Source organism: Microcaecilia unicolor, chromosome 4 (genome assembly GCF_901765095.1).
Source record: "Microcaecilia unicolor chromosome 4, aMicUni1.1, whole genome shotgun sequence".
Taxonomy (NCBI): Eukaryota; Metazoa; Chordata; class Amphibia; order Gymnophiona; family Siphonopidae; genus Microcaecilia; species Microcaecilia unicolor.
In genome coordinates this window covers 342,396,180-342,408,694 of record NC_044034.1, presented here as the reverse complement: position 1 = coordinate 342,408,694, position 12,515 = coordinate 342,396,180, and the positions used below count along the sequence as shown (strand labels likewise).

The following is a 12,515-nucleotide window of genomic DNA, read 5'->3' as shown; positions in this document are numbered from 1 at the left end:
GTATTAAGCTGGCTAATGGGAAGGGAACAGTTGCTTCCTGTGTGGTGGGGGGGGGGGGGGGCAAACGCTGCTTGTAAGTTGGTAAGGACCAGGGCTGGCTGTATGTGTATGAGAAAGTGAGGCCCCAATGCTCACAAATGAAGGTACTAGAGGCCATTAGCGCTGTACCGGTGCCCCGCACTTACCAATGCAGAATGCTCAGAGGGGTCTAGCACGGGAAACAACAAGAACACCAGGCAAGCACATGCAAATGAGGTCATTTTGTATTCTTCCCCAATGCTCAGAAAACAGCACCTGAAACAAAACTGCCTTACCACTGCAAAAAAACACCCACCAGCTCGGAGCAGGCGTTAGGGTGTTGGAAGAGAGGATTTCTCATGATTCTTTCTGCAAAATCTGCTAGTTTTAATTGCTTTTGGAAGTAGAAGGAAGTCCATGCAAGCCCTTAAGAACTGGTTGTGGGAACAGCAGACCAAAGCAAAAGCACAAATTGGCGTGTGTTTCCTGTGTCTAAATTTAAAGCATCCAAGCCAAAAAAAAAAAACCAAAATACAAAAACGCTTATATCTAGGCCGTACAAAACAGACACCAATGTGTTATTTGCGTCTCATTAGCATTGAGCATTAGGGAGTTGTTCTGCACTGATCCAGCGGTATTTTTACGGTGCTATTTGGAACGGCACCGGAGTTTTGAGCATCGGAGCCTGAAAGACTAGACAAAGGATCAAGGACCTGATAGGGATCAGGTCCATATTATGGGCAAGAACACCTCTCTCTCTCCCTCCATCTGGATTTCCCCTTAATCCTGGAATGGGCTGTACCTGTTCAGTGGAGTTGTTTTTCCAGAATTCTACCCGGTAGTTAAAATCTGATGCGTCCCACATTTGTGTTTTATCGGAGCTTCCAGGAGCAGAAATATTAATCCTTATTAATTTATATTCAGCTTTCACTTGAACTTCTGGAGGACCAATTTCAGCTAAAAAAGCAGAAGGAAATAATTTCATTTAATTGACAGGTAAACCTTTAGTTGCAGGGTCAATTAGGCAGAAGGCAATTTTTAAAGTTCCCATGAATTTCCCTCTAGCCCTGCTCTTCCTCCAATTCTTTGCAACATGGCTAAAAGTATCTACACTGTTTAAGCAGTTTCATCTGTTGAGAGGGAGAGCAAATTTTAGTGGAGGAGTTTATCTAGGCATCCATGTAAAATTATTTGAAAATTATCCTCTTAGAGCTAGGAAGGACAAAGCATTTTTTTTTTTTTTTACACACTCCTTTTCCAATTCCCCTCTTTTCCCAGCAAACATAATTATTATTTGTATAGCAAAATAGGTATAAACATAATTTTGCCAACACATCATTCTTGAAGCCTTACAATCTAATAAAAACAGACACAAACAGATTGAGATTGTGATGTATTTTGTTAGTAAGGAGAACCAAGAACAAGGAGGTGGCTGAGGTTTACAGACAGGCTCTCCACTGACAGGCAGATGATCAAAGCCCCGCGCTGTTCCAAACAGCGCTCTTAAGCAGCTCAATTATCTCTCATCATCGGGTAGAAGTGCGGGTGAATTATCCTCCCGCACTTGTTTGACAGGTCTGGGCTATCAAAAGCCCAAATCTGTCAAACACCCTACCCTGAGGCCCGAGCAACGGGGGCTGGAGGTCCGGTGGACCTCCGGTCCCCCCCCCCCCCCAGGTTCAGGGAGGGCTGGAGACACTGCTCTACCGGCAACCGGCACATTTTAGCTCCCCCACCCCCACCCCATCCCTTACCCGCCGCCTCCAGCTCTCCCCTGCCAGGTACCTTTGCTGATGGGGGTCCCCGACCCCCGCCAGCCGAAGTCACCTTCAGCGCCGGTCTCCGAGTCTGGAGCGTTTGCTGATCTGGATTCTGTTTCTATGAGTCCGACGTAACGTGCAGAACGTCAGGACTCATAGAAACAGAATCCAAATCAGCAACACGCCGGACTCTGAGACCGGCGCTGAAGAGGACTTCAGCTGGCGGGGGTTGGGGACCCCCGCCAGCAAAGGTACCTGACGGCAGCGGTGGGGGAGGGGGTGAAAGCAGGGGGCCAGGGCTAAATCTGCGGGGGCCCATGCCCCCTGGTCCCACCTAGCTACACCCCCGATAGTAACAAGCCTCTGCATGGAAACTGACATGGCCTACGTCTGTGAAAAATCAGGTTCTGTAGTGTGTTATGACTTTAACGTAATGTAATGTGTATTTAGAGTTTCATAAGTCAGAGGAATTTGGAAAGCATTTCTTTTGCCAGAATGGATTGGTTCATTCACCAAGTCAGAGACTTGTAGAGGACTGGCGACATATGACGACATCCTGGAGATTTCTTGTAGGCCAAGGCTACTGGATGGATAAGGACCACTGAGCTTGCCTCAAATGGAGACATGCTATGGAGTAACGTGTATTGTTGAAGCCATGTGGCCTAGCATCCTGAACATTTGACCAGCTGATACTTGCCGACTCTCCTGAATTTTCTCCACAGTGGAATATCCTACGGAAGGAAAGCAACTGTACAAGGACTGAAATGCAAACATGTGAATTTCCAACACACACAAAAGCGATATTTAACCCTGCAACAAAGGTGGTAAAGCTGGAACTTAAAATTGCAGATATTCAAAAATCAAACTATAACTATCTTACCAATTTCATACAGCACAAACTTGATAGCACTGGACCACTCAGAGCTTCTCTCTCCCTCTTCAGCTTTTACACGCACTTTATACTTTTTTAAAAAATCCAGCTTTGCCAAAGAGAAATCACATATGGTAGCAGAGACACGGAGACATCCAGACAGCTTTTGCCAATCTCTTGAAGGTTTTCTTTTGACCCTTGAGCAAGAAATAATTTGTTGAACTGTAAGGTTAACCCAAAGAACTCTTATAAATGCTTACTACTGGAAAGGGATCAGCAAAACAACTGTTTCAGAAGCTTACCATTTTTAGGTATAAAGATGCTACTCAGAAATAATTTAGTAGTTGAAAAGTATACAATGCACAGTTCTAAATTTTTACCATTCGTCTTTGAAGTTTAACTGGAAAAGAAAGTATATTTTTGCACAGAGGCTCATGCCCCTGGTTCTTGAAGTTAGCTATTAATATAAAATTTAGTATCCAAGCCCTCCCAATATTTTCTGTTCAGGACATTGTAGAAAGGGTGAGCATTGGGCTATGCATGCCCATAACAGACAATACAACCCCCCTCTACCAGCTCTTTTTTTGGTGGCCAGCAACGCACCCAAATACTCAACCAGAAATTTTGCATGTAGCTGTTATTTTAAATTTTGTCTGGAAATAGGTTGAGGAAAATAGCTTCAACCTACGTTTAATATGAATTTTGTTTGATTGCATAAACGCAGCTTCTACCTGAGCTATAAGGTACTCCAGGTGCAATAAAGATGGAGTTGTGAGTAGATGTTTGGTGACTGGCCTGGTGCAGCAGTTGAGGTTTCTCTGGTAAGCCAGTGGCAAGAGCTGTGTTCAGCCTTGTTAGATGGGAACACCTCCGTCTCCCATCCTAGGTTTAGAACACCTCCATCTCCCATCCTTTTCCTGTCTCCACCAGTCTCTCTCTCTCACCTCCCCTCCTCAAGCCAGTTCCCTCCACAGTTTGTCTCTCTCCCTCTTTCCCAGTCAATCTCTATCAGCCTCTCTTTTCTCTCCTTCCAGCCTGGCTCCAGCAGTTTCCCTCCCCCCTCTAGGCAGTCCCTGATCAGTCATTTTCTTGCTTCTCCTCCATTTATTCCCCACCATTAGTCTCTCCCTCTCCTCACCTACTGATGCAATATTGCTATTCCTCGGGACTTCTATGCTGATGCTGGTCCTGGCGCTCCTGGAGCTGTCCTCCATAGCTGCCTCTGATCACATCCCTCCCACTACCATTACTGACCCTTTCCCACCCCCACAACTTCTGCTTCCAGTGTGGGAAGCCATCTCATTCCACCCTCAAGGCAATTTTTTCTTCCGCTAGCGTATTTCCCTCTTCACTTCTTTGAGTTTAATCCAATAATCTTTTCCGTGATCCTCTCGTTACGTTCTTTTGTATTTCTTAACAAAGCCTCTTTTGCTCTTATTTTTTCAGCTACTTGTTTGGAGAACCATATAGGCTTCCTGCTTCTCTTGTTTTTGTTTACTTTCCTCGCATAAAGATCAGTTGCCTTATTTATAGCAGCCTTCAGAATTTGGAACTCAGTCTGACGTCCTGCGCGTTGTACGTGCAGGACGTCAGACTCAGAAGAACAGGAAGCATTGCAACTTGCAGCCTGCATGGAAGAGAGGACCTCGGCTGGCGGGGGGTTGGGGTCCCCCGCCAGCAAAGGTAAGTGACAGCAGCGGGGGAGGGTTGGCGGTGGCGGGAGGGGGTGGAGAGTGTCATTGGTGGTGAGGGGGGGGGTCTGGCAGTGGCGGGGGGGGGTCCGGAAATGGCAGGGGGGGGCTAAAATGTGCCCCCTCCCTCTGGCTCTGGCCCCCCCTACCGCCAGAGTCCAGATACGCCCCTGTCAGATATTCCCCCATTTTATCAAAATCAGTACATCCGAAATCCAGTACTTTGAGTTTCGTGCGTCCCGAACTGCACCTTTCCCTTATATCAAACCATATTGTGTGATGATCACTATTACATAGGTGGACACTGGAAACACTTCCTCCATTCGTGAGCACTAGATCCAGCACTGACCCTTCCCTCATGGGTTCTGTCACCATTTGTCTGAGCAAGGCACTTTGACAGGCATCCATAATCTCCCTACTTCTTTCCGATTCTGCAGACAGGACATTCCAATCCACGTCAGACAAATTGAAATCTCCCAAAAGTAGCACCTCCCCTTTCATACCAATCTTTTGAATATCTTCTATCAGATCCTTGTCTAACTTCTCCGTTTGTGCTGGAGGTCTGTAGATAACCCCCGTGTGGATACAAGTTTCGTCTTCTCTTTCCAGGACGATCCATAAAGCTTCTTCCTTTCCCCAGGTACCCCGCATTTCAGCCGCTCTGATACTGTCTCTCACATACAGCGCCACTCCTCCACCTCTTTGGCCCTCTCTATACTGCCTAAAAAGATTATAGCCCAGTATGGTCACATCCCATTCATTGGAATCGTTGAACCACGTCTCTGTAATAGCAACAACATCCAAGTTTTCTTCAAACATCAGGGCATGCAAGTCTTGAACCTTTTTACTTAGACTATGAGCATTTGTGCTCATTGCTTTCCATGTGCTTTGTGAGTTTAGGTCGTTTTCTATATTTACATGACCTTTCCCTCTGCCATCATGTTTCTTCTGGGGGTGACTTTCTGAATTCCCTTGTTTCCTTTTGTCACCCCCACCCTCTAGTTTAAATGTCTAGAAACATACTGTCTGAATTTCTCCCCAACGATCCTTTTTCCCATCACAGAAAGATGTAGCCCATCATTACAGTACAGCCTGTTATTTTTCCACGTATTACCCCATGCTCCTATCTATCTAAAGCCTTCTTCTTTACACCAAGTCTCAAGCCACTAATTGAATTCCACTGTTTTGCGAAGTTTTCCCTCTCCCTTCCCCCATGTAAGAATTACTTCAGAAAAAGCCACAGTCCGAACCAAAGACTTCAGTCCCCTCCCCAAGCTTCTGGAATGCTCTCTGTGCTGTAGACTTGCTATTTATTGTTGGCTAGGTCATTTGTCCCCAGACGAATTACAACATCAGTGTTTGAAGCCTTGCTCTCTTCTAGGATCACTTTCAGTATTTGGTCTGTACACCTTGTAGCTGAAGATACAGGAAGACATTTCACTAGGTTGGAACCCCTGAACTGTATTCCTAAGTTAATGCCTCTGATAATGGAGTCTCCGAGCAGTAAGAATTACCTGCTTTTCACCAATCTGTCATTATTTGGGGGATGTTTCTTGGGTTGCGCTACTTTCATCGCCTCTGGTTCCACCACAGTACATCTTTTTCAGCATCATGATGATGCAACGCAGGAAAAGAATTTGACAGGGGCAAAAGTTGAGAGGATGAGTGTTTCTGTGTCACAGATCTTAGTCTACCAGAGCCTACTGTGACCCATCTAGTGTAGACAGTAAAGGAGATAATGTCCTCCAAGAGGAAACACCTGCACAACTGACACCCAGCTGGGCCTGGGGCAGGAGCTGGCTGAAAGGCACCATAGAGCAGCTGCACGGTTCAACCACGATCTGCCTGGAGACAGAGCAGATACTGAACATTCTAGGCTGCACAATACCCTTTAAGGTCAAATCACAAAAACTCCTCTTCTGTCTCCATCCACTTGTTGATAGAGATCACCCATTAGTCTGGACTGGTCTGACAAGGAATATGATTTTCATTTACCAATGTACGCAACATAACAAATGAAAATAATGCATGGATTAGATTTTCTATTTCTTTTAAATGTTCTCAAATAAAAATGCACACACACATATAAAATATAAACCTTTTTTTTATAGAAAAGAATGCTCTTCAGGAAGTCACCGTATGAGGCTCCAAGAAGCAGACACGAGAGCAACAGCAGAAAATATTTCTTCATGGAAAAGCATGGTGGTCACATGAAATGGCTTTAGGGATGAGAAAGATGCAGACAAAAACTGTGTCAAGTTCAAGAAAACATGGGACGTGCAAACCCACTGGCTCAGGTGACTTTTGCAGGTTCAACCCTCGGACACACGTCTTTTACTTCCCACTCCCCAGGTTGGCTGGGGCTGGGAATGTCCCAGATGCAACATCTACAGCCTGAGGGAATCAAATATTGCATAAGGGTGACACCTAGTGGTTAGAATCATGGAATACTGCAACAGGGCTCTGGAAAGAATACTGAGGGTCTGGTTCCTAGTCTACAGCCATCACTGTAAAGATCAGAAAAGGTATGTTGGGGGGGGGGGGGGGGGGGGGGAATATAAAATAAGGGATAAAAATCCCTGGGTAGTTTCAAATGAGGGATCACAGCACCAGACCCCAGACCAGGTTCTGACTGACTTGGAGTTGCAAGGGAACAGTCCTGAGGAAACTATTTGGTCAAAAAACAATGAATAAAATCATCACAGAATGAGCAAGCTTAAGAGAATCGTTAATAGTACAAACTAACTGCTGCCTATCTTTTTAGTAGTGTACCAAACTGGACCACAATCAACCTTCCTTCCCAAGTGGGTCCAAATGGTACACAACGACAATGCTGAAACTTATTGCACCTTTGGATGGAATGACTGAACCACTTCTAAGCATTTTATACAAATTGAAAAGTGCCAAAACAGAACACATGCTGACTATGTGACTGGACAAAATAAATTACAGCTGCCTTTATCATGACATCAATAGTAAATTAAAGGAATAGAATCTAGAGAAGCTAGATCTGTGGATTGGCCATTTCTATCTTATTGTACTATATGAGGAAATACATTGGAATCTCATTAGTTGATATTTCAAGCCTATAATCTAGATGGGTCTTTTGTCTCTCCAAATTGGGTTTGGCAGGTAATCTGGGGGAGGTGGTGAAAAGACCCTAAAAACACAATATACTTAGCCCCAAAACAAGACACAAATCACAGCAAAATTCAATTAATGCTACAGGAATTCTAAATAAAGCGACTTATAGAAAGGAACAGATCACATCATTTGTTTCAATTAATTTCTCAAAAAACCACACCTGCAGTGGGAAAAAGTGTCTATAAAAGATAAGGGGAAAGTCTCAACAAACTGTGGTATAAACACAATAGTTAATTGCACACAGTAAAAAGTCATCATTGACAAAAAAAAACATTTTGTCTTTTTTCTTTTTTATATTGAATTCACTAAATCAAACAAAAACAGTAAATAAAAAAAAGAAGAACTTTCTATATCAAACATCCTTATGCATCAATGCCCTTAAGAATCAAATAGACGAATTTATGAGGACTTATCTTTATATCGTAGACTCCAGCTTGTGTGATAATTCACGTGCGGTCCCAACGGTCCCGTTTCGCATTGCTTCCTCGGGGAACCACACTGCAGAGCGTCAAAGTTTGAAATTGCTGGAAACAGAACATATGTTTTTGATGCACAAGCAACAAAAAAATTTTGTTTTTTTAGATTATATCAAATAGACACAATGTACTAGGTTCTAACATCTGAACGCTAGAGAGCACACTTCCCTCTCCCCGCTCACATCTATTTAATGTATTTAGTTGATTTTTGTCACCGGTTTTAAGGTAAGACGCCAGCAGCTTTTTTGACAGACGTCTGTGGCAGCTCACTTAGATAGCCGCTGATAGGCCAGTGTGCATTCAATTGCGAATGACGTGTCAGCTTTGGATTGGACAAATGTAGGTTTAAAGTCCGCATTTTCCTGCCCCGTGGATGTGAGCGGTTAGAGGAAAGTGTGCTCTCCAGCGTTCAAATGTTAGAACTAGTACATTGTGTCTATTTGTTATTATCTAAAAAAAAAAAATTTTTTTGCTGCTTGTGCATCAAAAACGTATGTTTTGTTCCGTTTCCAGCAATTTCAAACTTTGACGCTCTGCGGTGTGGTTCCCTGAGGAAGCAATGCGAAACGGGACCGTTGGGACCACACGTGAATTATCACACAAGCTGGAGTCTACGATATATATATATATATTTTTTTTTTTTTTTGTTACATTTGTACCCCGCATTTTCCCACTCATGGCAGGCTCAATGCGGACTTATAAAGATAAGTCCTCATAAATTCGTCTATTTGATTCTTAAGGACATTGATGCATAAGGACGTCTGATATGGAAAGTTCTTCTTGACCTCGTGGACCTGCCACCCAGAAATGCTAAAATATCTGCCCGCACATTTCTTAATCTACACTTCCCCAGCTGTAAAGGATTAAAATACAGACTAACACATGCGACCAGCTTCTCCTACATGAGCACACAGCTGTGGAATGCACTACCAACTAACTTGAAAACAATCAACGAAATAACCAACTTTCGCAAAGCTCTGGAAACCTCTCTCTTCAACAAGGCCTACCACGATAATCCACAGCTTAACTATAACACATCACCACTCCACCCTTATTCTGAATGTCTTCTTTCTATAACTGTTTGCTTAACTCTTTTTTGTCCTCCTTGGTCTCTTCGTAACACCAATTGTATCTTTTACCCTGGAATGGCGATGCCATAACAGGTCTTTGTAAGCCACATTGAGCCTGCAAATAGGTGGGAAAATGTGGGATACAAGTGCAATAAATAATAATAATAATAATACTGCTTTTGTTTGATTAGTGAATTCAATATGAAAAAGAAAAAAAAATAAGACAAAATGGGGTTTTTTTTGTCAATGATGACTTTTTACTGTTTGCAATTAACTACTGTGTTTATGCCACAGTTTGTTGAGACTTTTCCCCTTACCTTATATCGACACTTTTTCACGGCCGGTGTGGTTTTTGAGACTATCAATATATTAGTAAGCAGTGGATTATTATTCAATTAATTTCTCACCATTTTGTTTTTACGATGAAAGGGCAATAAACTTACAAGTGATAATAAGCAGAAAAGGTCAGATTGCAGTCTTTCACATTACATTTACCATCCCAGTCCCATTTTAAAGTAAAGTTTGAATTCACTACATGGACTTGAACATTCTTAGGTCTCGCCGGGTTCCCTTGATCTGAAACAAGAAAAAAAACAAAAAAAACAGGAGAAATGTGTATGGTAGGGGTGGAGAGAATGGAAGAAGGCAAGGAGGAAAGAGCAAGTTAGTAATGTATAGGGAAAAGGTTAAAAAAAAAAAAAAAAAGATGCTAAGAAAGTGAAAAAACAAAAACAAAACAGGACATACACCACTAGTCACTTATGTTATCTAATGTAGACTATTTTGGTTCATAATATCCAAGTACAGCACAGCTTAGCCCCAAAAATGTATTTAAAAGCATAGCCCATATCAGCCACAGTTTTGATTGGGATAGTTAACATACACGATTAAAAATTAGCAAAATGCAGGAAAAGAATTCAGTAAACTAAAAGGTAAGATTCTTACATTATCCTTAGTTTTGATTTTATGGCTCTTGAGCTGAGGAAAACACCCAGACATTAGGGGAACAATATTTTTGCGGGGATTTTGTAGCTGCATGTTTGGAATTCTTTGCTGTAATCTTAGGGCCCTATTTACTAAGCTGCGCTGTAGGTGAGCAAACTTTATAGAACACACTAACGCTAGACACACCCATCCTATATAATAAAATGCACCTCCAACGTTCTGAAGCTGAGAAAGTGAAGCCTTGAAGCATTCGTGCTCTCTCTAAAGCTGTATCCATCTCCTGAAGTGATGTCAGCGTACTTCCGGGTTCGTCACACGCAGCACTGACCAACCACAGGTGGGTGGGCGGGCGCACGGCGGCGATTGGCTCTACCGTTCAGTGAGCGTGCATGCTGAGCTGTGCACGGCAGCGGAGGTTGGGCGATTGGCGGAGGGGCAGAGATTTGGGTGTTGTAGTGCTGTAAGGGGAAGGAGAATCGCTGGGTGGCTGGAGAGGGGGCAAGGGAACAGAGGAGACTCGCTGGGTGGCTGGAGGTGGGCAGGGGAGAGAAGAGCATCGCTGGGTGGCTGGAGGGGGGCAAGGGAAAAAGTAGAATCGCTGGGTGGCTGGAGGGGGGACAGAGGAGACACACTCGCACCCAGCAGTCTCACTCTCTCTCTGTCACACACACACACTCGCACATTCACTCTCTCTCTCTCACACACAGTCAATCTCACACATACTCTCTCAAACATACACACTCCGAGGAAAACCTTGCTAGCGCCCGTTTCATTTGTGTCAGAAACGGGCCTATTTTACTAGTAGGAATATAATGGGTGTCTATCATTAGCATGCGCTAAAAAGTTAGCGCAGCTTAGTAAACAGGGCCCTTAGTAAACTGAATTCTTTTCATGGAAGGAAAACAGGAGACATTCTATGAGATTGGGAAACAGAACGACTTTACATCCAACCTTACTTGCAATTATATTTAAATTATAGATTTTCAATAAATCATACAAACCCATTCATGAGTTAAAAGAAATTCCTCAGTTACTTAGGAAAGAAAAAAAAAAAAAAAAAAAGATACTTCTAAAATATTTATTATAACTCTGGCTTCTCCTGATTCATTGCTGGGGCTAAAAGAAGCAGCTCTAGAAATATAAACTCACTGACTGGGATCAGCAGATGCTGTAGTGCCGGGTATTAGAATCTGAATTAGGAAAGAAACAAAAGGTTTATATTTTTATCTAATAAAATAAAAATGTGCTTATGGTTTTTAGTTTTGCGTGCTCATCTGTTTCTTTGCAACACGAATGCCACAGATGGGACTAATGGACAAGCAGATAAAATGAAAAAAGGCAAGTGCAGAACTGCTGAGGAACCGAGCTGTGATGCCAGAGCCCAGGCCGTGCACGACAGCTGAAGAGGAAATAGCAATGGGAGAGAGAGTTGCAAAAGAGAAGGTACAAAAAGTACACAAACCAAAACAGCAAAAAAAAAAAAAAAAAAAAAAGCACAAAACAGCCATCAAGACTGGAACAATGTTGAAATCTTTAATGCAAGCGACACAACACGGGCTGTGTTTCAGAGCAGAAAAATGCCTACCTCAGGAGTCTGGCAAAAAAAAACATTACTACAATAGATTATTAAAAATTAAATACAATAATCTCTCTATATAAAAGGCAAAACCAACGTTCTATGAAGCCTCCAGCCGGAAGTGTGAAGGGGGCGAGATATCCGGTTTCCCTATGAATGTCTGCCCCGCCCTCTCTAACACAGTCAGTGAAGGAAAACAGCAGAGCACGAAATCAAATCGCTGGCTCTGTAACAGTGAAGGACTCAGAGGGGGGAGGGGAGAGAGGCCAGAGGGCAGGGACACACACACTCCCACATGCACACAGAAGAAAACATTGCTAGCCCCCGTTTCATTTGCATCAGAAACGGGGCTTTTTTACTAGTCAAAGAATAATCAAAAAGTCGTCAAATTTACCAGTGTCCATGCATATAAAAAAAGGGTAATGTCATATGCAACAATGATATACATTAATATACAAATATAATCAAGAAGATTATAAACATGATTGCATTCACTTGATGTGCAAAAATAATCAAAATGTTAAACCATATAGAACAAAAGTGTAATCAAAAAGAGATGAATCATATATCATTTTTGTGTAACAAATAAGTGTAAAATGTATAAAATGCATGTGTGTTTACAAAGTGACCACAAACCAAAATTATCTGTGTGGAAATCTGTATGGCTTACCAAACCAGTATCTCTTTGATAGAGAATGAAATCCAGAACTGTCCTTCTAACAACACTATTACTAAGACAGCACATGATAAATTACTATAAATAAATACGATAAAAGTATATGAACCTGTATACCCTATTTCCAAAAGGCACAAACACGTGGTGAAGTGTATATTTTATTTATTTATTGCATTTGTATCCCACATTTTCCCACCTTTTTGCAGGCTCAATGTGGCTTACAATATATCATGAATAATGGAGATATGTAAGAAATAAACATTTAGTATTATAGAAGGATCTTGGGTA

The 12,515-nt window shown here is 42.5% G+C and overlaps 1 protein-coding gene across 1 annotated transcript in view; it reads right to left on the bottom strand.

Annotated features, from left to right (window-relative positions):
- IFNAR1 (interferon alpha and beta receptor subunit 1) overlaps nt 1–12,515 on the bottom strand; it is a 60,886-nt gene that overhangs the window by 35,479 nt on the left and 12,892 nt on the right. The window contains exons 2-5 of the mRNA XM_030202159.1: nt 9,474–9,606; nt 2,659–2,846; nt 821–975; nt 385–412 (exon numbers count right to left, since the gene is read on the bottom strand). Of these exons, the coding sequence (XP_030058019.1) occupies nt 385–412; nt 821–975; nt 2,659–2,846; nt 9,474–9,606 (504 nt within the window). The remainder of the gene's footprint in view (nt 1–384; nt 413–820; nt 976–2,658; nt 2,847–9,473; nt 9,607–12,515) is intronic.